General features: G+C 44.6%; 1 protein-coding gene across 1 annotated transcript in view; it reads right to left on the minus strand.

The window, feature by feature from the left end:
• The window catches only part of LOC122564549, a 72563-nt gene that overhangs the window by 29934 nt on the left and 15953 nt on the right, over nt 1–26676 (minus strand). Inside the window, exons 2-3 of the mRNA XM_043719604.1 lie at nt 8671–8749; nt 3467–3592 (exon numbers count right to left, since the gene is read on the minus strand). Coding sequence (XP_043575539.1) covers nt 3467–3592; nt 8671–8749 — 205 coding nt within the window. The remainder of the gene's footprint in view (nt 1–3466; nt 3593–8670; nt 8750–26676) is intronic.

The raw sequence follows: 26676 nt of genomic DNA on the forward strand, positions 1-26676 counted from the left end.
AACTTTTGCAATGGTCTTGTGAGCAACTCAGATCAAGGGCAATATGGGATGGGCACATCACTTGACAGCGATACCCATATCCCATGAAAGAATAAAGATTGCTGCAATGTTACAGTTCAATGATAAGTGATAACATCCAGCTGGAACTCCTCTTTAACTTGTAACAAAGGGCAGCTTGCATCCTGAAAATAGATCAGTTGGTCAACTCATTAAAACCACATTCGGTGCATCTGATGTAAATTGGTCAGTTTAGACACTTGTGCCTTTTCTAACTTTCCCTCTGACCCAAGCCTACCTGTCTACATGGAAGTTAAACTTTCCCCTGACATCCACTTGAAGCAGAGAGCTAGCGTCAGAATTGATAATGTATTTGTTTGAAGAATATGAACTCTTTTCTTCAATGCATTAATAACGCCACAGATTATAATAATTCACTCAACCCTCAAGAGATTTTGTTTTTCAATTGAGAGTTTTCATAAAATATTTAAGTTCCTTATTGCCAAGATATTATTGCAACAGCCTTGGGCAGATTCCGAGTTGTATCAAATTAAAATTGCAGTGAGGAGAAAGGTATAGCGAAGAATGTTCTTCAGAAGGATATTTCCATGATTGGAGAATCCTGAACCAGGGGCCACAGTCTAAGGAAACAGGTTAGGGCATTTAGGACTGAGGATATGCAGAAATTTCTTCATTCAAAGGGTCAGTTGCGATCAAAACATTGAATGACTTCTAGAAGGATTTTGGGTGGCACGGTGGGTCAGTGGTTAGCATTGCTTCCTCACAGGGCCAGGGGTCTGGGTTCGGTTCCACCCTTGGGAGACTGGTGGTGTGGAGTTTGCACATTCTGTCTGTGTCTGTGTGGGTTTCCTCCCACAATCCAAAGGTGTGCAGGTTAGGTGAATTGGCTGTGCTAAATTGTTCACAGTGTTCAAGGATTAGTCAGGGGTTAAATGTAGGGTGAATGGGTCTGACTCTTCGGAGGGTGGGAGTGGACCTGTTGGGCCGAAGGGATTTTATGATTTTCTAATCGAAGATCCACATAGATCTTATGGCTAAAGGGATCAATAGATATGGGGAGAAAGTGGAGACAGGGTAGCGGGTTGGATGATCAGCCATGATTATACTGAATGGCAGAGCAGGTTCAAAGGGCTGAATGGCCTACTGTTTTCAATGGTTTGAAAAATTGCAACTTCTGCTCTATGTGCCAAGCTTCAGGACAGAATAACATGGTGACGTTTGGTGGCATCTTAAGAAGGATGTCTCATTTTTCCATTATTCCTTCTCTCAAGCTATTTTCATTGGGCTGAATCTTACTATACCTTGGTAAAGTTTTACCTTCATGGAGTTTGATGGAGGGTTTTGCTTCTTGAAGCTTTGTGAGCTTTCTCGCGGTATCATCCCAAACTTGTCTCCTTACGTGCCTACGTGATACTATGGGGCTCTTCTGGTCTGACGCTAGCCTGATTCTCTTACTCATCACAGACAGAAGATCTTGTCACTGCCTGGATCCATGGCACCAGTGCCATCTTTAAAAGACTGTCATGAGCAGTGCAGTCAGTCCAGAGCTGCCTGCATGGATTGTGACATTTGCCCTGGACGTGGCAGACAAGGGGAAATTGGCACTTTGCCTTGCGGGCAGGAAATGGGAGGCTCGGGTGTGGAGGTGAGATGTCCTCTTCCCTCAGGATTCACCAGAGCCTGCAGCCTGTTCCGACATTCCCACTCCTGTCAGTGTGATCCCAGCCCTCTACAGGAATGCCCAGCAGAGCAGGATGAAGGTCAATGACCTTCCCTACTCCACCAGGGTGAGTACCACCAGTTTCTCTCTGCAACCAACTCTTACTCAGTTTGTCTGGGACACCTCACATTATGCTTCATGCTCTACTGCTGTCAGTACTGCATGGAGTGTCATTCCTCACTCACTTCCACACACCCAATTCCCTCACCCCACAATTAGTGCATGGTATCTGCACTGTCTACTCACTCAGTCAGGAAACCTCACCTCCTGCTCCAGCACTAACAGCTGTGATGCCTGCTTTCTTACCCTCCCTTTCTCTCACTCCAGAAGAAAACAGCCCCACAGTAGGACAGGAGGATGCAAGGAGAGGATCCTGACATAATCTTTGTGCCCAAGCTCCTGAACAGAGATTGGAGGCTGCACTTGATTTAATGGGTTGTGACTTTGAGACATGGCCATCTGGTTGAAGCACATAGCACGTGTTTGCCAGGTACACTGCTGGCACACGGTACCAGTGTGAGATCGATGCGGCATGGTGCCATACAGTTACATGTCACCCCATTTCATTGATGACTGCTAACAACCAGGACAAGCCGCCTGTCTGCACAAAAAGGCAAGGCAGGACTGGGATACCTTGTACCTTTAGCTCAGGCTGAGGGGGCAAAGTGCTAAAGGCAGAGCAGGAATGCGGCGAGTATCCAGGAACATGCTCAGTGAGTGTTTGCACTGACAAAGCAGGACCAGTGAGATGCAACCTGGTCCAGTCTGTGAGCCGGGTGCCTGTCCCTGAGCACACAGCTTCCTTTGCAGCTGCCTTGCAGCATTAAAGTGCAGAAGTGTACGGCAAGTGGATTGGAGAGATTGATGCAGAAAGGCTGGCAGGTGTCGAATGCCAGGGCCTGTAGATTTGGAGTGGATACAGCTGCTGGCCATGGAGTGTGCTCTGAGATGTTGGTATCCGAGACAGATGTCTGAGGGAGCAAGTGGTGATCTGGAGTCACCAGGTACCTGCTCTGACTTTCATCTCAGGAATCCTCAGCGTCTAGTTTCTCTTGGTAGAATGGGAACCTGCACATTAATGCAGTAATAATGAGAGAGACAAAGAGCAATAATCCCCATTATAGTTCGTGTTAATGGGCCTGTCGATGCTCACGGGATAGAACCTTGTCTCCAGGTCCAGAGCTTAGTTGGAAATTGTGGCTTGTTGCTTCAGCATTGAGAAAGGACTTGCTGGACTTCCCAGGCAATTGTCCCAGGTTTCTTGCCATAGTCCACATCATTCAGAGCCTGGAATGCTCTGTACCAAGTATCTCTTACACTAAAACTCACTCGGCTAGAAATTGGATTGCAGAACCCGTACCTTTTATTTGATAAAACAACCACCCCATCCCCCTGCCCCCAAGCACAGTGATCCCACCCCCAATCCGAGCAGTGCTGCCACACCCTTGAACCCAGCATAGCGCTCTCTCTGGGTCCAAATATCTGTCCCACACTCTGAGTGTGAGTAATGCAGCAGAGTTTGGGATGATCTCGAGTTCGGGGATGTACTGGGTACGACATCTGAATATATTTGCACACACTCACTCCCTCTCCTCAGTTCTGTGTTGGTTTCTAAGCATCTCTAAAGAAGTAATGATTGACGATAGTAATTATTTTCAAACCTTTCGAATAGTTAGCTACTTGCAGCTTGGCTGTATCAGTCATAGTGTTTGATCAAAAGATACTAACTGTTATCACACTCGATCTGTTTTAAACATTCTGTCTGAGAATTACTGTGGTCCAGGTATTCGCCTTCCCCGCACGGCTGACAGGTCACAGGTTTCTCTTTTGTACATGGAATGGTGACGTAGAAGCCTAAAAGAGAAGGTACAGGGTTAATATCAGAATGTGTCTTCTGGCACAAATGTACTTCGTTGGCAGCAATGAAAAGTTATTCAGGGATATTACTGCAAGGGGCAGTGATGGTCTACTGGTATTATCCCTGAACTGTTAATCCAGGGACCCAGCTAATGTTCTGGGGACCTCGGTCTGAGTCCTGCCATGGTTGATGGTGGAATTTAAATTCAATAAAACTCTGGAATTAAGAGGTTAGTGATGACCATTAACAATTGTTGAAAAACCCCATCTGGCTCACTAATGTCCTTTAGGGAAGGAAACTGCCATCCTTACCTACATGTGACTCCAGACCACAGCAATGTGGTTGACTCTTAACTGCCCTCTGGGCAATTAGGGGTGGGCCATTAATGCCGGCCCAGCCAGTGACACCCTCATCCCATGAACGAATAAAAATAATCTGTGTGCTACCTATGTCAGAGCATTTGGTTAAAATGTGCTCCCAATTGGGCATTCCATGCATGTTGGAGGGAGGAAGGGAAACTTCTTTGGACCACCTCAGAAACCCACAGACAGATCATACAATTACAAAGAACCATCAAGATCTTAACTCATCGAACTGGATTATTTTCCCAGTGACTCACCAAACCAAACACCATTCCCACTCGGTGAGGAACACACACTACGTCAGTGATTGTCATGTATTTAGAGATTTTTGATGGGACCATTAATATGATGTGCACATGAAACGAAGTGACTTCCCCTCAGTTAGAATCTATGTTCCAGTTGTTCATTTAAGCATTTGGGTCACATCAAGAAAATTTTCCACTAAAGTCTGCTGGTTGCCTTTGTTGATTGACCCGGAGAGCACTACCATCAGTTCTTGAATGTCTTAGATTTTGGGAGGAAATGTAACGATACAGATTCAAGGTGAGTTGATGAGAAGAAAACAAGCGGCAAACTGGTGAACGCTGAGAAACAGTGATGAATTTCAGGGGTCAGCTACATATGAAGATGGAATAGAAGAGCAGAAGGAGACCATTCGGCCCTTTGGGTCCGCTCTGCCACTCAAAATACACATGGCCAATCTGGCTGAGTTCTGAATTTCACATTTCCATCTATGCTCCATCAGCTTTGACATCTGTGCCAAAGACAGACAATTGCTGTAAAAACAGACTTGGAGGAGTGTGCAGTGAGTCAGTATCGCTGTGTAACAGACTGGGAGGAGTGTGCAGTGAGTCAGTAAGGCTGTGTAACAGACTGGGAGGATTGTGCAGTGAGTGAGTATCACAGTGTAACAGACTGGGAAGAGTGCGCAGTGAGACAGTATTGCTGTGCAACGGACTGGGAGGAGCGTGCAGTGAGTCAGTATCGTGGTATAACAGACTGGGCGGAGTGTGGAGTGAGTCTGTATCACAGTGTAATAGACTGGGAGGAGTGTGTGGTGAGTATCACTGTGAAACAGACTGGGAGGAGTGTGCAGTGAGTCAGTATTGCTGTGTAATAGACAGGGAGGAGTGCGCAGTGAGTCAGTATCGCTGTGTAACAGACTGAGACGAGTGTGCAGTGAGTCCGTATCGCTGTGTAACAGACTGGGAGGAGTGTGAAATGGGTCAGCATCAGTGTGTAACAGACTGGGAGGAGTGTGCGGTGAGTCAGTATCGCTGTGTAACAGACTGGGACGAGTGTGCAGTGAGTCAGTATCGCGGTGTAATAGACTGGGAGGAGTGTGTGGTGAGTCAGTATCGCTGTGTAACAGACTGGGAGGAGTGTGCAGTGAGTCAGTATCACTGTGTAACAGACTGGGAGGAGTGTGCAATGGGCCAGTATCACTGTGGAACAGACTGGGAGGAGTGTGCAATGGGGTAAAAACAATGACTGCAGATGCTGGAAACCAGATTCTGGATCAGTGGTGCTGGAAGAGCACAGCAGTTCAGGCAGCATCCGAGGACAGGCAAAATCTGTCCTCGGATGCTGCCTGAATTGCTGTGCCTTCCAGCACGTATCACTGTGTAACAGACTGGGAGGAGTGTGCTGTGAGTCAGTATCGCGGTGTAACAGACTGGGAGGAGTATGTGGTGAGTCAGTATCACTGTGTAACAGACTGGGACGAGTGTGCAGTGAGTCAGTATCACTGTGTAACAGACTGGGAGGAGTGTGCAATGGGCCAGTATCGCTGTGTAACAGACTGGGAGGAGAGTGCGGTGGGTCAGTATCACTGTGTAACGGACTGGGGGGAGTGCGCAGTGAGTCAGTATCGCTGTGTAACAGACTGGGAGGAGAGTGCGGTGGGTCAGTATCACTGTGTAACGGACTGGGGGGAGTGCGCAGTGAGTCAGTATCGCTGTGTAACAGACTGGGACGAGTGTGCAGTGAGTCAGTATCACTATGTAACAAATTGGGAGTAGTGTGCAGTGAGTCAGTATCGCTGTGTAACAGACTGGGAGGAGAGTGCGGTGGGTCAGTATCACTGTGTAACGGACTGGGGGGAGTGCGCAGTGAGTCAGTATCGCTGTGTAACAGACTGGGAGGAGTGCGTGGTGAGTCAATATCACTGTGTAACAGACTGGGAAGAGTGCGCAGTGAGACCGTATTGCTGTGCAACGGACTGGGAGGAGTGTGTATTGGGGCAGTATCGCTGTGTAACAGACTGGGAGGCGTGTGTGGTGAGTCAGTATCGCTGTGTAACAGACTGGGACGAGTGTGCAGTGAGTCAATATCACTGTGTAACAGACTGGGAGGAGTGTGCAGTGAGTCAGTATAGCTGTGTAACAGACTGGGAGGAGTGTGCGGTGAGTTAGTATCGCTGTGTAACAGACTGGGAGGAGTGTGCGGTGAGTTAGTATCGCTGTGTAACAGATTGGGAGGAGTGGGCAATGGGCCAGTATCGCTGTGTAACAGACTGGGATGTGTGTGCAGTGAGTCAGTATCTCTGTGTAACAGACTGGGAGGAGTGTGCAATGGGCCAGTATCGCTTTGTAACAGACTGGGAGGAAAATGCGGTGAGTCAGTATCATTGTACACTCCTCCCAGTTGGCTACACAATGACAATGACTCACCACACACATCTCCCAGTCTGTTACACAGCGATACTGACTCACTGCACACTCTTCCCTGTCTGTTTCACAGCAATACTGACCCATTGCACAGTCCTCCCAATCTGCTACACAATTAAATTTTTAGATTAGATTACTTGCAGTGTGGAAACTGGCCCTTCGGCCCATCAAGTCCACACCGCCCCGCCGAATCGCAACCCACCCATGCCCCTACATTTAACCCTTACCTAACACTCCGGGCAATTTAGCATGTCCAATTCACCTGACCTGCATATCTTTGGACTGTGGGAGGAAACCGGAGCACCCGGAGGAAACCCACGCAGACACGGGGAGAACGTGCAAACTCCACACAGTCAGTCGCCTGAGGCAGGAATTGAACCGGGTCTCTGGTGCTGCGAGGCAGCAGTGCTAACCACTGTGCCACCGTGCCGGCAACTAAATTGGTCAGTATTGCTGTGAAACAGACTGGGAGGAGTGTGCAGTGAGTCAGTATCACGGTGTAACAGACTGGGAGGAGTGTGCAATGGATCAGTATCACTGTAACAGACTGGGAGGACTGTGTAATTAGTCAGTATTATTTAGAAGAAAGCTACATAAAGCTGGAGGTGTGGCAGTGTTAATCAAGGAATGCATTTATGCAATAACTAGACATCACCTTGGTTCAGAAGATCAGGATGTAGAATCTGATTGGACAGCATGATGAACAGGAGATGAGAGAAGTGTACCGAGGAGTGATCTACATTACAGGATCCCTCACAGTCTGCGTGATGCGTAGGTGGACTGAGCTGCCAGAGGTCGCGATAGATATAGGTATGCTTACAATATTTAAAAGACATTTGACTTAGTACATGAATAGGAAAGGTTTCCAATGATATGGGCCAAATGGAGGCTAGTGAGCCTAGTTTAATTTGGGAAACTTGGTGCTTGGTTGAGTTGGACTGAAGGGCATGTATCCACGTTGTATGACTCTATAACTGCATTCACAATGTGGAACACAGTATACAAGAATAAATATAGAGTAAAACGCAGAGAATGTTGGAGAAACTCACAGAATGGCAGCATCTGTCGAGACAGAAATAGAGTTAACGTTTTAGTTCTGATGGAATCTTCCTCAATGCAGGCCTCTGTGCTCAGGACCTCAACATTGTCCAATATCCACCAGTTACGCTGATGAGGGGAGCAAAGGAATGATAGCTAATTTCACAGATGACACCAAGAAAGGTAGAAAAAGCTCATTGTGAAGAAACTTGCAGATGGATAGACACGGTGTAGCATCTGGGCAAAAAATCTGGCATTAGCGTATAATATGGGAAATGTGCTTTTGTTTATTTTGGCAGGATGAATAAAAAGGCAGAGTATTGCTTAAATGGAGAACAACTGTAGAATTGTCTGGTGCAGAGGTGTCTAGGCATTCTGATGCAAGAGTCACAAAAAGTTACTTCATCGGTACAACATGTAATCAAAAAGGATCATAGAATGCTCTCCTCTATGATGACAGACACTAAACATAGAATCATAGAATCCTTACAGTGTGGAAACAGGCCTTTCAGCCCAGCAAGTCCATACTGACCCTTCGAAGAGTAACCCACCCAGACCCACTCATCCTACTCTATTACTGTACATTTTCCCCTAACTCTTGTGGAGAAAGTGAGGACTGGAGATCAGAGTCAAGAGTGTGGTGCTCGAAAAGCTGCCTGACCTGCTGTGCTTTTCCAGCACCACACTCTTGCCCCTGATTAATGCACCTAACCTACCCATTCCTGAACACTATGGGCAATTTATCATGGCCTATTCGCCTAACCTGCACATCCTTGGATTGTGGGAGGAAACTGGACCACCCGGAGGAAACCCACGCAGACACGGGGAGAATGTGTAAACTCCACACAGACAGTCGCCTGAGGCTGGAATCAAACCCGGGTCCCTGGCGCTGTGAGGCAGCAGTGCTAACCACTGAGTCACAGGGCAGGAATATTATGAAAACATTCCAACTACGGCAGCATCTACAGTGAGAAATCTTACAGACAATGAGAGAAAAAGGTTCACCTGCTTGACATTCATTGCAGCAATGATTTTTTTTGTCATAATGTTGGGTACAGCTTGCATTCGAATGCTGTGGGTTTACCTGCAAAGTGTAAAAACAAGTTAGAAATGTAAGAACATAAGAAACAGGAGCAGGAACAGGCCACTTAGCCCCTCAGACCTTCCCACTTGCATCACATCTGATCTGATCCAACCTCAAATCTTCTCTTTCATGTCAATTCCTAGTTGTCCTCAGCTCCTTGATATTTCAAAGGTTTACCAATCTCCTCTTTAAACCTCCTCTTTCAGTGACTTGGCCTCCATCTCTCTCTGGGGCAGCAATTTCCAGACATTCACTACACTCTGGGAGAAGAACCTGTTGCTCAGTGTTATGGACTATCGGTTTCCCTGCTCAAAATCAACATTCCCCTTCAACTATTTTCCCAGCTTTCTTTGGACAACTCGTCACACCTCTGCAATTGTCCTTATTTAAGTTGAGGACACTGGTTTGAGACCCAAGTTTCTCACCCTCAAATTGAATTTTAAATTGCTAGACCTTAGTGGATCCTTAACTATGAATTCTCTTATTTATCCTACCACTTTTGCATTATTGAATCTGAAATAGCCTATTCCCAGGTAGTTATCTAAAGAAAATTCAGTAATGGGATGTGGACTTTGCTGGCTGGGCAGACATACTTGGGAATATGTCACGGTTCCATCACTATTGCTGGGTCAAAATTCTTTAATTCTCTCCCTAACAGCATTATATATGCACCTCCAGTACATGGACTGTAATGGTTCAAGAAGGCAGCTCACCACCGTATTGTCAAGGGATAAGCAATAATGCTGGTTCAGCCAGTAACGCCCACATCCCATCCCTGAATGAATAAACTAAAGTCAGAATAGTGACTGGCTTGGAGGGAAACTTGTAGCTGGTGGTATTTCCATGTATCTGCTTCCCTTGCCTTTCTAGATGGAAGTGATCATGTCTTTGGAAGATGCTGTCTAAGGAGCCTTCACGTATTTCTGCAGTGCATCTTATAGATTGTACATACTGCTGTTATCGAATGTCGATGCTGGAGAAAGTGGATGTGGTGCCAATCAAGCAGGCTGCTTTGACCTGGGGATGGTGGCAAGCTTCTTCATTGTTGCTGGAACTAAACACATCTAAGCAAATGGGGAGTATTCCATCATTCTCTTTATTTGTGCTTTCTGGAATGTAGACAAGCTTTGGGGAGACAGGAGGTAAACTACATATTGTTCTTAGGGCTAAAGCGATCAAAGGGTATGGGAAGAAAATAGGAACAGGGTACTGAGGTGGGTAATCATTAATGATCATATTGAATGGTGGATCAGGTTAGATGGGCTGACTGGTCTATTCCTGCTCCTATTTTCTGTTTATCTACATTAATCCCTGCAGGACTCCTAGCCTCTGACTTGCTGTTATAACTGTATTTATATGGCTAGTCCAGTTCAGTTTCTGGTCAACGGTAATCCTCAAGATGATTCAGTGGAGTCCCTGGCTGTGCACTCAGATCCTGCGTGGACCTGCTAGCAGGGGTATTTGCAGATGTGTTGAACCTTTCCTTACTCTGATGTGAGGCTCCCCCTTGCTTCAAGACAACCACTATTATCTCAGTGCCAAAGCAAAATCAGGCAATGTGCCTTAATGACTACTGCCCAGTGATTCAGTGATAGAAAGGCAATTGCATGTCATGGGATTGCTAGGTTCTTTCTTGTCTGAGATGGTCATTGCCTGACATTTATGTAGCGCAATTGTTACTGGCCACTTTTCAGTCCAAGCCTGGATATCGTCCAGGTATTATTGCATTTGGACGTGGTCTGGTTTAGTATGTGAGGAATCACAAATGATGCTGAACATTGTGCAATCCTCATTGAACATCCCCATTTCTGACCTCATGATGGAGGGATGGTCATTGATGAAGCAGTTGAAGATAGCTGGGGCTAGGACACTACCCTGAGGAGCTCCTGCAGAAGTACAAGTCTTCAGTACTATTGCCAAAATGTTGCCAGGGCCCATTGCTTTTTGCAGTTTCCAGTGTCTCCCACTGTTTCTTGATATTATATGGAGGGAATCAAATTGGCTGAAGACTGGTATCTGTAATGCTGAGAATGACTGGAGGAGGCTGGGATGGATCATCCACTCAGCACTTCTAGTTGAAGATCGCTGCAAATGCTTCAGCCTCATCTTTTGCACTGATGTGCTGGACTGTTCCATCATTGACAATGGGGATATTTGTGGAATCTCCTCTTCCAATGAGTTCTTTAATTGTCCACCGCCATTCTCCATTGGATGTGGCAGCAGTGCAGATCCAGTCGCAGAGGAGGGAGCAGAGTTCTCGATCTTGGAGTTTGGAGTTGAGTTTAGTTGGAATTATGGTATTGAAGGCAGAGCTAATGTCAATAAATTGGAGTCTGACATAGGTGTCCTTGTTATCCAGATGTTCTAGAGTCAGGGAAATGGTACCTGCCATGGGCAGTTGGCAAATTATAGTGGATCAAGAAAATCTGGAAGGCTGGAATGATGTGTGCCATTACTAACCTCTCGGAGTACTTCATAATGATTGATATCGGAGCCATTGGGCAGTAGTCATTAAGGCACATTGCCTGATTTTGCTTTGGCACTGAGATAATAGTGGTTGTCTTGAAGCAAGGGGGGGACCTCACATCAGAGCAAGAAGAGGTTCAACACATCTGCAAATACTCCTGCTAGCAGGTCCACGCAGGATCTGAGTGCACAGCCAGGGACTCCACCCAGCCCAATCACTGTGCATGGGTTCACTCTCAAGAAGGCCGGTCTGACATCTGCGATGGTGACTCTGAGTACAGGTGCACGCAAGGCTGTTGGAGCAGGTGACATCATTTCACTCACCTTTTCTTCAACACTACCATAAAATGCATTATGCTTATTGAGGAGGGATTCATTGCTGTCAGTGATTCTTACCTGATTTCACCTTGTAGCCTGTTATATCATGTTAGCCTCGCCCCAGTGGTCAGTGTGGGACACCAGTTCAGTCTGGTATTGTCTCTTGACACTCCTGATGACTTTGTGAAGATTGTACCTTGATTTTCTGTGTAGGTCAGGGACATCCAACTTGAATGCCTGAGACCTGGACTTCAGTAGGGAGTGGATCTTTCGGTTCATCCATGGTTTCCAGGTGGGGAACCCTCGGATAAACCTCTTCAGCAAGCAACCCTTTACTGACGAGGTCTGTAATGGTAGTGGTATACTCATTTAGGTTGGCAACTGAGTTCTTTGAATATGGACCAGTCCACTGACTCCAAGCAGACACACTGGAGCTCCATTACCCTCATCCAGGCACTGTCTGACTTTCTTCCTGGATTGTCATGCTTCAGTTTCTGCTGTAAGCCAGGAGACGCAGCACAGCCTTATGGTCCGATTTACCAAAATATGGGTGGGGAGGGTGGGGATGGAGTGGTAGGCGACTTTGACAGTTGCATAGCAATGATCCAGAACATTTTGGGCTCTGGTGGGACAAGAGGTCTTTAGGTTGGTCCAATTGATGTCACTGGCTACAATGAACAAGGTCTTGGAACATTCTGCTTCATCTATTTTTGACAGTGTACATTTCACCGAGTGCACTCTCTGTTTCCGCATGTGGTGGGATGTAAATTGCTGTCAGATTTGCAGAAGTAAACTCCCACAGCAGGAGGTAGAGATGGTACTTCACTGTTAGATATTCTGGGTTTGGAGAATAGGGTCTTCACGTCTGAGCACCCTGAGGTATTGGTCATGGGGCAGACCCCTGATGCCGTGTGGCCTATTACGAAGCCCTCAGGTTGTAATGCACAATCAGGTGAAGGAGGAGTGAGCCATGTGTCTGTAAAACAGAGCACACAACAGCCTCATGATTCCCTTTGATGGGAGGCTTTGCAGAGTTTTGGGAGCAACAGTAATAATGAGGGATGAATTTTCCATTTGCTTTGTTTACCTTCAGCTTCAGTTCGTCCCTCCTGTGAGATTTACTGACAATTCTGAAAGTTTTGGTAATGAGCCCCATCCTCTATTCCCTGCTGTCAATAGGGGTCTCTGCAGCGCTGTCTCCCCACATTTTTCCCACATCAACCAATTTTTCAATGTATAATTTCAGTTACATCACACTGAAAATTTTTGCTATAAATTCTGTGTTACGATCGAGCCCTCCACAATCACCTGATGAAGGAGCGTCGCTCCGAAAGTTGGTGTGTTTCCAATTAAACCTGTTGGACTATAACCTGGTGTTATGTGATTTTAACTTTGTCTCCCCACAGTGTGTGTGTGTGAGCCTGGTTTGGCGTAATGACTGTGGTGCAGGCTGTGTATTGGGGAAAGCCTCTCTTTGAATGCATCACTACAGTCTTTAATGAAACTCTCTGGTTGGTTTAACAGGTCTTCCAACAGTGCATGACAGGGAGCTCTCTACCATTGTGTAAATAATGTCAGCTGAAACAGTACCCAACAGGTGCAAAGTACTGGGTATGAATCCAAAGATTAAATAACAGCTCCAACCATCAATTCTAACAGCTCTGAACTGTTGGAGTCAAAAAAAAGACAGCTTGGTATCTAGCGACAATGATTGAATCATTTGGGAAAATAAGGAGTGTTATTAATCCCAAATAGAGTAGTTGGATGTGCTGAGGATTCCAGTTAAAAATTGACAGTGTTCACACACAAGAGAAATCTACTGCTTCCTAATGCATGAGCTCACTCAGCTTCCACTACCACTGAGTCCAGGAAAGAATCCCAGAGTGTTACATGGGACACAGTCACTGCACACTACCTGCACTGAAAGACTTGCATTTATTTAGCACCTGTCACAACAAGGCAAAGTGTTTTGCAGCTAATGAAGTGCGGACTCCTCATTTGTAAACAGGAGGCCCGAGTTCTAGGTTCTCGCTGTTCCCTGTGTAGAGGTCTCATCCTGCCCCAATCCTGTTGAAATGTAGAAAATACATTCATCACGACTGATTCAGTGACAAATAGTGACCACAGACAATACAGCCATTGGGAGCTTTCACATGCATGTGGGAGAGCATTCAGGACATTATTTTAATGTCTCCCCTGAGTAATGGCCCCTCCAATAGTGCAGGCAGAAGTGGTTACTGCAGACGCTGGAGATTAGAGTCAAGATTAGAGTGGTGCTGGAAAAGCACAGCTGGTCAGGCATCATTCGAGGAGCAGGAAAAATTAACGTTCTGGGCAAAAACCCTTCATCAGGAATGCCCTCCAGTAGCGCAGCCCTCCCTCAGTATGATACAGCAGCGCCAGTCTCGATACTGGAGCTGAAATCTCTGATGTGAATCTTGAAGCCATGGTAAGAATGCCACTCAAAGAGCCACAGCTGCTGCAAGTCTTTTTCACTTCATCCTCCGAAAGATAACTTTAAAATCCATTGCAACTCAAAATTAAGCATGCACTTGGTTAAAATAACTTGAAAATAACCATAAATGAACAGCTTCCTCAGTCAGCATTCTTTCAAGACAGATTAAGCTCAACTGCGTGGGCTAATCTCCCACTGCTGCCTCCTATTCAAAATTGTTTGAAGAAACAGGATAAGAATAGATCAGGAGAAAAAGGTGCAAATTTTAAATGATGTGAGAAAACACAAGCAGAAAATAACATTGAGTCTTTATGTAGTCATTAGAAAAGATCACAGCAGCAATTGACTTTCTGTGCCCACCTCATGTTGGATGATGCTGAGAGGAGCATGGTGGCTCAGTGGCTAGCACTGCTGCCTCATAGCGGACCTGGGTTTGATTCCACCCTCGGGTGAGTCTGTGTGGAGTTTGCACATTTTCCCTGTGTCTGCGTGGTTTTCCTCTGGGTGCTCCAGTTTCCTCCCACAATCCAAAGATGTGCAGGTCAGGTGAATTGGCCATGCTAAATTGCACATAGGTGTTAGGTGCATGGGTCAGGGGTAAATGTAGGGGAATAGGTCTGGGTGGGTTACTCTTCGGAGGATCGGTGCAGACTGGTTGGGCCGAATGGCCTGTTTCCACACTGTAGGGAATCTAATCTTAAGCAAAATGGAAGAAAGGAAGTCTAAAAGGACCATCTAATACACGTTGGGCACCTTACACATACATGAAAGGAAGAGTGTTCCAAAAGTTCATAATCCCCTGTGAGAGAAAAAAAAACATTCTTCTCATGTCTCTGTTAAATGGACAACTCCTCATTTGTAAACAGGAGCACCTAGTTCTAGATTCTCCCTGTTCCCTGTGGATGGGTCTCATCCTACCCCAATCCTGGTCCTTCAGCCAGTCCTGCCAAGCTGGCCCCTGTGGAAGAACCCAATTGTTCATCCAATCCTGCTCTGTCAATACTCATCATTGTGGACTGCCTGCAATTCTACTTGTGGCCTGCACTCCTGGGGGGTGCTGCTGAGATGAGGGATTTCCAGCGTTTAATTGGTTGGCAGCTCGCAGAGGCACAGCTTTCTGAAAGATAGGGCCTGAGCCAATTATCAACACAGAAGCTGTAACAGCAGCTCAGTGACCCAGCTAAGCTTGGGGTGGGTGGACAGGAGAGACAAGAATCACTTCAGCCTTTAGGACTGGGATGAACAGACTGAACATAGCAGCTGTGTAAGTCTGTAAAAACAAGTAATCAATGTCAGGCAGCTGCTGTCTTCTTTGGCATCAGGAAATCGTATCCACTTCGAGTCACAGTCATTCACTCACACATAATGGAAACAGACCCTTCGGTCCAACTCATCCATGCTGACCAGATATCTGAAACTGATCTAGTCCCATATGCCCCAGAATCTGGCCCATACCCCTCTAAGTCCTTCCTATTTATATACCCATCCAGGTGCCTTTTAAATGTTGTGACTGTACCCACGTCCACCACTTCCTCTGGCAACTCATTCCATATATGCACCATCCTTTGCCTGAAAGAAGGGCTTATGCCCAAAATGTCGATTCTCCTGCTCCTCGGATGCCGCCTGACCTGCTGTGTTTTTCCAGCACCACACGTTTCAACTCTAAAAGAATTATTCCTCAAGTCCCTTTTATATTTTTCCCCTCTCATCTTAAACCTATGCTCTTTAGTTTCGGACTCCACCACTGTAAGAAAAAGACTTTGACTATTTACCCTATGCATGATTTTATAACCCTCTATAAGGTCACCCCTCAACCTACGACACTCCAGGGAAAATAGCCCCAGCCTGTTCGTTTGGCAAGCTTGCCTTTATTGTTCATTTCAGTGAGTATAGGATCTGGGGGGGGGGGGTTATGTTGTGGCTGTACAGGGCAGTGATTAGGCCATTTTTGGAATATTGTTTGCAATTCTGGCCTCCCTGCTATGGCTTGGATGTTGTGAAACTTGAAAGGGTTCAGAAAAGATTTACAAGAAGGGTTTGAGCTACAGGGAGAGGCTGAATAGGCTGGGGCTATTTTCTATGGAGCATTAGAGACTGAGGGGTGACCGTTTAGAGATTTATAAAATCATGAGGTAGGGTATAAATAGACAAGGCTTTTCCCCAAGGTAGGGGAGTCTAAAACTAGAGAGCATGGATTTAGGTCGCGAGGGGAAAGATTTAAAAGCGACCTAAGGAGCAACTTTTGCACACAGAGGGTGGTGTGTGTATGGAATGAGCTGCCAGAAGAAATGGTGGAGACTGGTACAATTACAACATTTAAAAGGCATCTGGATAGGTATAGGTATAAGAAGCCTTTAGAGGGATATGGACCAAATGTTGGCAAATGGGACTAGATTTATTTCAGGTATGTTGTCGGCATGGATATCTTGGATCGAAGGGTCTATTTCCGTGCTGTACATCTCTATGACTCTATTTTGCAGCAACATATTTCTAAGCTTCTCCTCCTCCTTCTGTAATGGTGATCAACTAAATCTATGTTTCTGTCCCCAGATCCAAAGAAAGGAACTATTCATATGAGTGAGTATAAATGGTTAAAAGTGTTTGTCATTGAATTCATACTTTCACCTGTAAGGAGTTCCTGTTTATTTGACACTGATTAGTGAGCGGTCTGGATTACCTCGATGTTTTGTGTCTATGCCAAGACCTCTTGAATAAAAGGGAATTTCCATCGAAGAAGTAGCACTGACAAAGTATATCAAGTTTTCTAATAATATAACTCGGGATAAAACTTTCAAAAGTGGTGAATTTTGTGGGAAAAGATGTTCCTTCACCTTCAATGATGATTTGTGACATTTAGAAAACACACATTTTTGCACTGTTATTCCACTCTGACACCCCGTTGGCAATTCTACTTGCTGCCTTATCATGAAAATACATTCAAACAGCTTCCTGCTCACTTGGTGGTCGTCTTCTAGACTCTGAAGATTCGAATTAGAGTCAGTGTGACCACCTTCAATTTGTAGTGTGATGCCAGTAGTGTGGGTTCAATTCCGGCTGAGGTTACCATGAAGGCACGGTGACCCTTGGGTTAAACCACAACCAATTGTTTCTCTTTAATGAGAGAGCAGCGGTCTTCTCACACTATGGCAACTTTTCCTTCACCATCTTTAATCCATGTGACTAGTTATGAAAAATTTACTCCAGTGGAAAATAATTTTTCTATTGGAGTCAGAGTCAGAGAGTCATAGACTTGTACAGCACAGAAACAGATCCTTCGGTCCAGCTCGTCCATTCTGACCAGTTATCCTATGCTAATCTAGTCCCATTTACCAGCACTTATCCCTTGAAACCCTTGCTATTCATATACCTTCTAAATGTTGTAATCGTACCAGCCTCCACCACTTCCTCTGGCAACTCATTCAATATACACACCACCCCCTGCGTAAAAACGTTGTCCCTTAGGTCTCTTTTATATCTTTTCCCTCTCACCCTAAACCTATGCCCTCTAGTTCTGGACTCTCCCAACCCAGGGAAAAGACTTTGTCTATTTACCCTATCCATGCCCCTCATGATTTTCTAAACCTCTGTAAGATGACCACACTGCCTCCAATGCTCCAGGGAAAACAGCCCCAGCCTATTCAGCCTCTGCCTGTAGCTCAAACCCTCCTGGCAACACCTTTATAAATCTTTTCTGAACTCTTTTGAGTTTCGAGTTTGCTAGGAAGGAGACCAGAATTGCACGCAATATTCCAACAGTGGCCTAACCAATGTTCAGTACAGCCGCTATATGACTCCTGTACGCAATACTCTGAGCAATAAATCAAAGCATACCAAACACCACCTTCACTACCTGCGACAGTATTTTCAAGGAAGTATGAACCTGCACTCCAAGGTCTCTTTGTTCAGCAACACTCCCCAGGATCTTACCATTAACTGTATAAGTCCTGCTCTGATTTGCTTTCCAAAACAGCACCTCGCATTTATCTAAAATTAAACTCCATCGGCCATTCCTCAGTCCATTGGCCCACTTGATCCCATTGTAATCTGAGGTAACCTTCGTCATCGTCCACTACACCTCTAATTTTGGTGTCATCGCAAACTTACTAACTATACCGCCTATGTTCATTTTCAGATCATTTATATAAATGACGAAAAGCAGTGGACCCAGTACTGATCCTTGTGGCACTCCACTGGTCACAGGCCTCCAGTCTGTAAAACAACCCTTCACCACTACCCTCTGTCTTCTACCTTTGAGCTGGATATGTTCAACAAAGAAAATTAAGATACAGGAATGGAGAAAAGTTTACAAAATAATTTGACTCCTAACCATCCAAGTATCTTCCCCTTGACATTAAAAGGCACAACCATTTCTGAACTTCTCCCCCAACCCCATGTAGTGGATGAGGTTACCTTTGGCCAAAGGCAGTCTGGATGAGCCGTATAAAGACTAAGGCTACAAAAGCATGTTAGAAGTAGGAATTCTATGGCACATATAAGTACAGTGGCTGCAAGAGCAGGTCACAGGTTAGGAAAACTGTAACGAGTAACAAACCTCCTGACTCACCCCAAGTCCCTCCTCCCTACCTTTTATCTTAGCCTGCCTGGCACACCCTCCTCATTCTTGAAGAAGGGCTTATGCCCGAAACGTCGATTCTCCTTCTCCTTTGATGCTGCCTGACCTGCTGCGCTTTTCCAGCAACACATTTTTAAGCTCTGATCCCCAGCATCTGCAGTCCTCACTTTCACCACAGCCTGTCCACTATCTACAAGGAATAAATCAGGAGTGTACTCGGTTGCCTAGATGGGTGCAACTCCATCAACACTCAAGAAATTGACATCATCCAGGACAAAGCAACACACTTGAATGGCACCACATCAACAAACATCCATTCCTTGGACCAGTATGTATCATCTACAAGATGCAATGACAGCACTTCCCAGGGTAATTAGGGATGGACAATAAACACCCTATTCAGCAGTCCCCATATCCTGTGAAAGAATTTGAACAAAGCATAAACTTGGACTGACTCACAATGTTGCCCCTCTTACATTCAGCAACTTCAATCTCCATCTTGACTTCCATTTGCCTGGATGAATTCTGACAGAGGCAGGAAGCAGAGGGTGATGGTTGAGCAGTGTTTGCCTAGTTGGAAGTCTGACCCCTGAGGGACCCCACTGGAGACAGGGTTGGGGTCCTTGCTTTTTGAGGTTTATATAAATAATTTCGACTTGGACGTAGGACAGCTGATCAGTAAGTTCAAAGAGGATACAATGATTGGTGGGGTGATAGATAGTGAGCAGGATGGCCTTAGATTACAGGAGGATGTAAATGGGTGGGTCAGATGGGCTAATTGAAATAGAATTCAATCCAAATAAATGTGAGGTGGTGCTCTTGGACAGGACAGACAAGGCAAGGGAATAGATGGGAGGGCCCTGGGAAACATCAAGTTTCAGAGGGACTTTGGTGCTTTAAAGTATCAGATTAGGTGAATAACGTGGTTAAGAAGGCATATGATATACTTGCCTTTATTAGCAGAGACATAAAGTTTAAGAGTGGGGAAGTTATGCTGAACCTGGATTAAAGCACTGGCTAGGGCAGAGCTCGAGTACTGTTTGCCATTCTGGAATTCAAATTATAGGAGGAATGTGACAGCACTGGAGACAGTGCACAGGAGACTCATCAGGATGTTGCCAGGACTGGAACTTTTGTTATGAAGAGAGGTTGGACAGAATGTGGTTGTTTTCCTTCGAACAGAGGACATTGAGGGGGGACATGATTGAGATGTATAAAATGTTGAGGGGCATAGACAAAAAAAAACTTTTCCTGTTGAAGGCAGAAGAATGGGGTTGAGAAACCTATCAGCCATGATGGAATATTGGAGCATATTTGATGGGCTGAATGGTCTAATTCTGCTCTTGTATCTATGGTCTTGAGGAAGAGACCAAGGAACGGGGCAGAGATTTAAAGTAAGGGGCATAAGGTTGAGAGGAGACAGGAGTGAAAACATTTTCACTCAGAGGCTGCCTGTTAGGATGGGAGAGACAGCAGCCCTCATCACATTTGTGTTTCAATGTGCACTTGTAATACCAAGGCATACTGGGTTATTGGCCAAGTGCTGCTAAATGGGATTAGAATAGTTACGTGGATGTGATAGCGGAAGGGTTTTTTTCTGTTATCTGTAAGTATGACTAGTTTTCTGGTTGCCACAAAGGTTACTAATTACATTGCACTTCCTTTACAGTTATCAGTGTTGTAGATTCAATGGTGTTTAAAAACAAAGGACATGTTACATAAACATATAGGCAGCAATCAATCTGTGAACTGTTCATATTTCATAATAAAGACACAACACTTTTCTGAGAGTGAAGAAGACTCTTGTTTTCTCATCTTCAAATGCTTCCTAAATCAAATCCATTTTTTATAAATCCATATGCAACACTTTAAATGACAACCAACATTTATATGTCAATGAGAGCACAATAAAACATCCCACAGCCTCACAGGAGCAATGATAAAACAACATTTTACAACGCAGACATAGAAGGAGGTGTTCCAGCAAACAACCATGGATTTATGATGCCAGTGACTATAGATAGATCAGCATGTGTTAGCCATTCTAGTTGTCGTTGAGAAAGACGTGTGAGTTGCCATCATGAACCACTACAGCCTACGTTGTGTAGCTAGACCCACAGAGCTATTTGAAAGGATGCCTGTCCACTACCTACTAGATACAAGTCAGGAGTTAAAAATCACACAACACCAGGTTATAGTCCAACAGGTTTAATTGGAAGCACACTAGCTTTCGGAGCAACAATCACCTGATGAAGGAGCAGCGCTCCGAAGGCTAGTGTGCTTCCAATTAAACCTGTTGGACTATAACCTGGCGTTGTGTGATTTTTAACTTTGTACACCCCAGTCCAACACCGGCATCTCCAAATCAGATCAGGAATGTGATGGAGTACTGCCCAATTGCCTGGATGGGTGCAGCTCCAACAATTTCATGCCATCCAGAACAAAGCAGTCTGTTTGATTGGCACCACATCCATCACCATCCCCATTATGGAACTCCCTTCTTAACGGTAACATGGATGACCCAGTACTGCAGCAGCTCAGGAAGACAGCTCACTAGTCAAGGGTTACTGGTTGGAGGAGATGACTGATGATGGCAGATTGCAGGAAGGGGACATAGAGCCTAAGAAGAGAGAATTGTTAACAATATCAGCTAATGTGGCAACCAGGAAGGGAAGATGGGGGTCCAGCAACCTAGTGGGGATAACACTGAGAAAGCAGAAAGTGCCAGAAGGAAAAAAAACAGCAAATCGTGCAAATGACATATACTGAACTAACTCATAACATTGGCTTCAAAATGGAGCTGCAGTACACCAAAGGCGGACAGTTGTAAGTATGACTTTTTAAAAATAAAGTAGTAGTTTCCTCTGAGGTGGGTCTCACAGACAAGGTTGGCTTATGAAGAAAGGTAGAGAAAGTGAGGACTGCAGATGCTGGAGATCAGAGCTGAAAATGTGTTGCTGGAAAAGCGCAGCAGGTCAGGCAGCATCCAAGGACCAAGAGAATTGACGTTTCGGGCATGAGCCCTTCTTCAGGAAGATGAAGAAAGATAGGAGAGCAACTAGAGAACAGTTTGAGTTCAAGGCCAGGAGAGGGGGAATCCTGAAAGGTACTGTGGGCCTGTGAGCAAGTGGGAGGGAAGAAAGCAGCAGGGGCTTAGATTAGGAGTAGACCAAGCAGAGGAGTTGAAGAGGCTGATGTGGAGTTGAGAAATTAAGCCAGGAGTTTTCTTTATACTCAAGAATAATCTTTTTTTGATCATTCTTTCATGGATGTGAGCATTACTGATAAAGCTAACATCTGTTATCCATCCCTTTATCGCCCTTGAACTGAGGGCAGTTCAGAAAAAAGAACAAAGAGACGTACAGCACAGGAACAGGCCCTTCGGCCCTCCAAGCCTGTGCCGATCATCATGACCTAACTAAACTTAAAAAAAAAACCCTTCTGCCCTTATTCAGTCCTTATCCCTCTATTCCCTCCCCATTCATGTGACCATTCAGATGCCTCTTAAATGTTGCCATTGTGCCTGCTTCCACAACCTTCTCTGGCAGTGTGTTCCAGGCTCCTACCACTCTCTGCCTGAAAAACACTCCCTCACACATCTCCCTTAAACTTTCCCCTCTCACCTTGAACCTATGCCTCCTTGTAATTGAAACTACAACCCTGGGGAAAACCCTCTGACTATCCACACTATCAATGCTTCTCATAATCTTGTAGACCTCTATCAGGTCTCCTCTCAGCTGCTGTCTTTCCAGTGAAAACAATCCCAGTATTTTTATCCTTTCCTCATAGCCAATGTCCTCAGGCAAACATCCTGGTGAACCTTCTCTGTGCTCTCCCCAAAGCTTCCACATCCTTCTGGTAGTGTGGCAACCAAAACTGCTCACAGTACTCCAAATGCAGGCTAACAAGGGTTTTATATCACTGCAACATTGTTTGCCAACTCTTGTACTCCATGCCCCGAAGGATGAAGGCAAGTATCCGTCATATCACTGTGTGTCTGAAGTCACAAATAGGCCACACTGGGTCAGGATGGCTGATTTCCTTCTCTAAAATGATCCAGATGGTTTTTTTTTACAATGATTGGCAATAATTTCAGTGTTAAATTCCATCAGCTAATAGTGTTGGACTTGAACCAGAGTCCCGATAAGAGCAGCTTGGGCCCAGTGCATTACTAGATCAGTGACATTACCACTATACCACTGTCTCTGCTCAAGTGAGAACCAGTTTCAGAGGGGCAGAAGACACAGTAATACTTTATGTGGTCAATCCAAATCTAAACCAACTGTCCATCGCATTCGTTGAACTTAAGGAGCAGAGGTAAAAGCTGTACTGAGGGAATGACCAGGATGAGAAGCAATAATCATTTTAAAAGGGATAAGAACATCACTGGTGGAAGTGAAAGTGTGGATCAGCAAATCATTAGCCACAGGATTGTCAGACTGAAGGCCAAAGGCTCTATGAAGGGGTAGCTGAATTGCAAGTGTATTTTCCAGGGACAAACATAGGGAGAAAAGGTGGGTAGATGCAGAGCAATACATAGAAGTGATCAGAAATGACCTCATATTTAAATATAAAATGGAAATATGTAAGAGCTTCCCTTCCCTCATCTGCTGGGTTAGATATGATAAAGATCACCCCAAACTCCTACACCATGGTACAAATGATGTCACTTCCTGAAAGTACACAGACAGTTTTTTTTTAAACTTACTGAAGCCAGACTTGATTTATCTGTTGAATATTATCTTGCAGAAGTGGCTGATAAACTACACAATAGTGGTTATACATCAAACCATTACTGGAGTTCTTTCAGAAACTAAATGCAAGGCCCCCTTGTTACTTTAATGCTGGTATATGGAAAACACAATATTTTCCTTGTAATTGATATGACCCCAAAAGACCAATAGTCATTAAACTTCTATATTCCATATTGGGCTTTGCTTGGGGTGAATGCTGAATTGGAAATGCTCCAAATTTGGCTGACTCCAAATAATTTGTGCCAATAAATATTCAATGCATTTATCTTAGTTTGATCCTAGGTTTGTAAAACCCTTGAGGGCATTGGTTTCCACAAGCCAAGGCAGTCCACAACTGGGAATTGTGGCTTTAGCCGGTACAAAATAACGAGGTGAATGTACAAAAACTACAATTTTTAACTTCACTTTCCATCATTGGTGCTATCTATTTCTTGCCTCTACAAAAGATGTTGATGACATTAGACTTTGAATTCCAGACTTGCTGGGGACACTGGAACAATGTGTCTTGATGAAAGGGTCAATCAATAAGGACTGAGATGAGGAGAAATTGCTTCATTCAATGCTGAAGTTTTAGAATTCTTTACCCCAGAATCTCGGGGATGCTCAGTTGTTAAATAAATTCAATACCAAGATAGATTTTTGAGATCCAAGAGAATTGAGGATAGATTAAGGAGGTCACATTGATGTAGCTTATCAGCAATGATTATATTGATGTTGGTGCAGGCTGGAGGACCCATATAGTGTACTTCTGTTCCTTTGTCTTATGTTTTGAGCATCACCTCAAGATTTCAAAGGATGCACTTATTCTGTTGGTAAAATTATAGGAAAGTAGGCTATGTAGCCAGATGTAAAGTCTCTCCAAGAGTCATTTAGACCATTAACCATAGCCGTTTCTGGAGTACCGGACAGTGCAGAGCTTATGCAATCAACAGTTACAGATTCCAACACCCTTCCTTGCATTTGTAGATCAGGTCACACTGCCAATGCCTTCAGAGAGTTGTGAGTCTGCAGAAGTTTCTTCCCCAGAGAACACTGGAGGAAGGATCATTGAATACTTTAAAGGCAGGGATCGATGTCCATAAGAACCCTCACAAACCTTTACACCTGCATTCTATTTGGATGCATCATGGCTTGGTATGGCAACTGCTGTGCCTAGGAACATAAGAAACTACAGAGAGTTGTGAACACAGCCCAGACCATCTGTCATAGAGGTGGTCCCTTTTTTCTAAAAGCTGTTCCTTTTCTCAAGGATAGTATGTCCTTGTTTTTGTTTTCAGAGGGATTGTAAGCAGCTCCTGGCTCTGAGGTGACTAGTTTGGTACAGGGATTAAAAATTAATGTTGAGAGACCTTTTGTTTATATGCAAATAGATGAGAGTTCGGGTCAAATTGGTCATGTTTTAGAACTGACCTGTAGTAATGAAAGGGGAGTGATCGGCTCTCTAGCTGAGCAGTTCAGTGCAGAACTAGTTAGGCATTCAGCTGTGAAACTCTCTTTCTCCTTCTGCCCTTCCAACTTCAACCTGTAAGCATTTGTTCCATTTTTACTGTTTTTAAGTGGGTTTGCTTACTGGGACTGTTGTGTATATTGGAATAGCATAATTAAGACTATCTTAGACTGAGTTGTGTAGGGGTTCTTTCTTCTGATTTTTGAGTTTCATTGTGTGATTTTGCGAATACATTTTTGTCTGTTTTAAAACCTGGTAGTCAATGTAGCTAACTTACTCCAGGTAATTTTCATTGTACACTTACTGAAACAAATTGCAAAGTTATGATTTGGGCTGCCTGCTTAAGAATGTTTTGAGTGGTCTGGCCTCATCCATAACAGATTGGGGGCTCTTTGTGGGATTTTAAACAGCGAGTGGTAGGTGCTAGTGTCTTTATTTTGGGTGTTGGTTTGGTTGGGGATGCAAAGCTTGGGCTAGAAATAGCGCTTTCAGTCGCCAAAAGTTTTCTGGAAGTGAATGTGGTGACTTTGGAAGTTTTGCAAAAGGTGAATAAGACCAAGTTATAGGAATTAGTAGAGAAGCTGGAATTGGAACTGCCTGCTTCTGTGAGGAAAGGAGAGATTATCACATCAGTAGCTCAGCATTTAAACTTGCTGGAGACACCATCAGAATCTATAGAGATGGCAAGGGTTCAATTGCAAATGAAGCAGCTTGAGTTAGAGGCGTGAGATAAAGAAAGGGCAGCAGAAATGAAACAGTTTGGTTACAGTTAAAAGCAGAAGAGAGGGAAAAAGAGAGAGCAGTAGAAGAAAGGGAAAAAGAGAGAGCTTTTGAACTTCAAAAGCTAACACTTAAAAAAGAAAGTCAGCTTAGAGGGCTGGAGATAAAGGCTGAGGGTCGGCTTAGTGAGGAAGAGAGTGAGGAGGAACAAGCCCCTGGTAGTCAGAAACCCAGTGAGAAACTGTTTAAGTATGATCAAGCATTGCCTAAATTTGATGAGAAGGATGTGGAAGCCTCTTTCATCTCATTTGAAAAGGTGGCTAAACAAATGCAGTGGCCAGTGGCAATGTGGGTTTTGTTGATCCAAACGAAACTTGTAGGTTAGGCTAGTGAGGTATACGCATCCCTATCAGAGAAGGTATCTGGGGAGTATGAGGAAGTGAAAAGAAGCCATTTTAAGTGCAGATGAGCTTGTATCAGAAGCCTACATACAATGTTCAGGAATCTAAGGAGGGACCCAGGTCAAACCTGCATTGAATTTGAAAGGATCAAACAAAGTAATTTCGATAGATGGATAAGAGCTTTAAAAATCAAGCAAACCTATGATGCCCTTGGAGAGACAATCACTTTGGAGGAATTCAAAAATTCATTAACTGCAGTAGTGCAAATTCATGGGGAAGAGCAGAGAGTTAAAATAGCAAAGTTAACAGCTGAAGTGGTTGATGATTATGAGCTGGTCCATAAAACTCAGTTTGGTTTCCAGAATCAGTGGGATAGAAATTGGGGCAATGAGAAATCCTCACGTGGAAAGGGAAAGGTAGATCTCAGGGAAGATCATAAGGATATCTTCCCACAGGGTAAAATAGAAACCATTGAAGGGGACAAAGAAGTTAAAAAGCTCTGGTGTTTTCATTGAAATAAAGTGGGCATGAAATCACAGTGTTGGTGGGCTAGGAGAAAGGCAGATATAGGAAAACTGGACAAGCCTGGGAGTTTTGTTGGACAAGTAACAAAAAGCACAAGGGAAGTTAGACAATTGCCTCAGAGTGGACCAAGAGGTTGATTAAGGATGCAGAGCCAGATCTGCTTAAGAAAAAACATGCAAGGGTAAAGTTTATTCACATGGGCCAGGAGTAGTAAGGAAAGAGGCTCCAATATTAAGGAACACAGGATCCGCTCAGTTTGTAATGCTGA

The sequence above is a fragment of the Chiloscyllium plagiosum genome, chromosome 29, assembly GCF_004010195.1.
Source record: "Chiloscyllium plagiosum isolate BGI_BamShark_2017 chromosome 29, ASM401019v2, whole genome shotgun sequence".
Lineage (NCBI taxonomy): Eukaryota > Metazoa > Chordata > Chondrichthyes > Orectolobiformes > Hemiscylliidae > Chiloscyllium > Chiloscyllium plagiosum.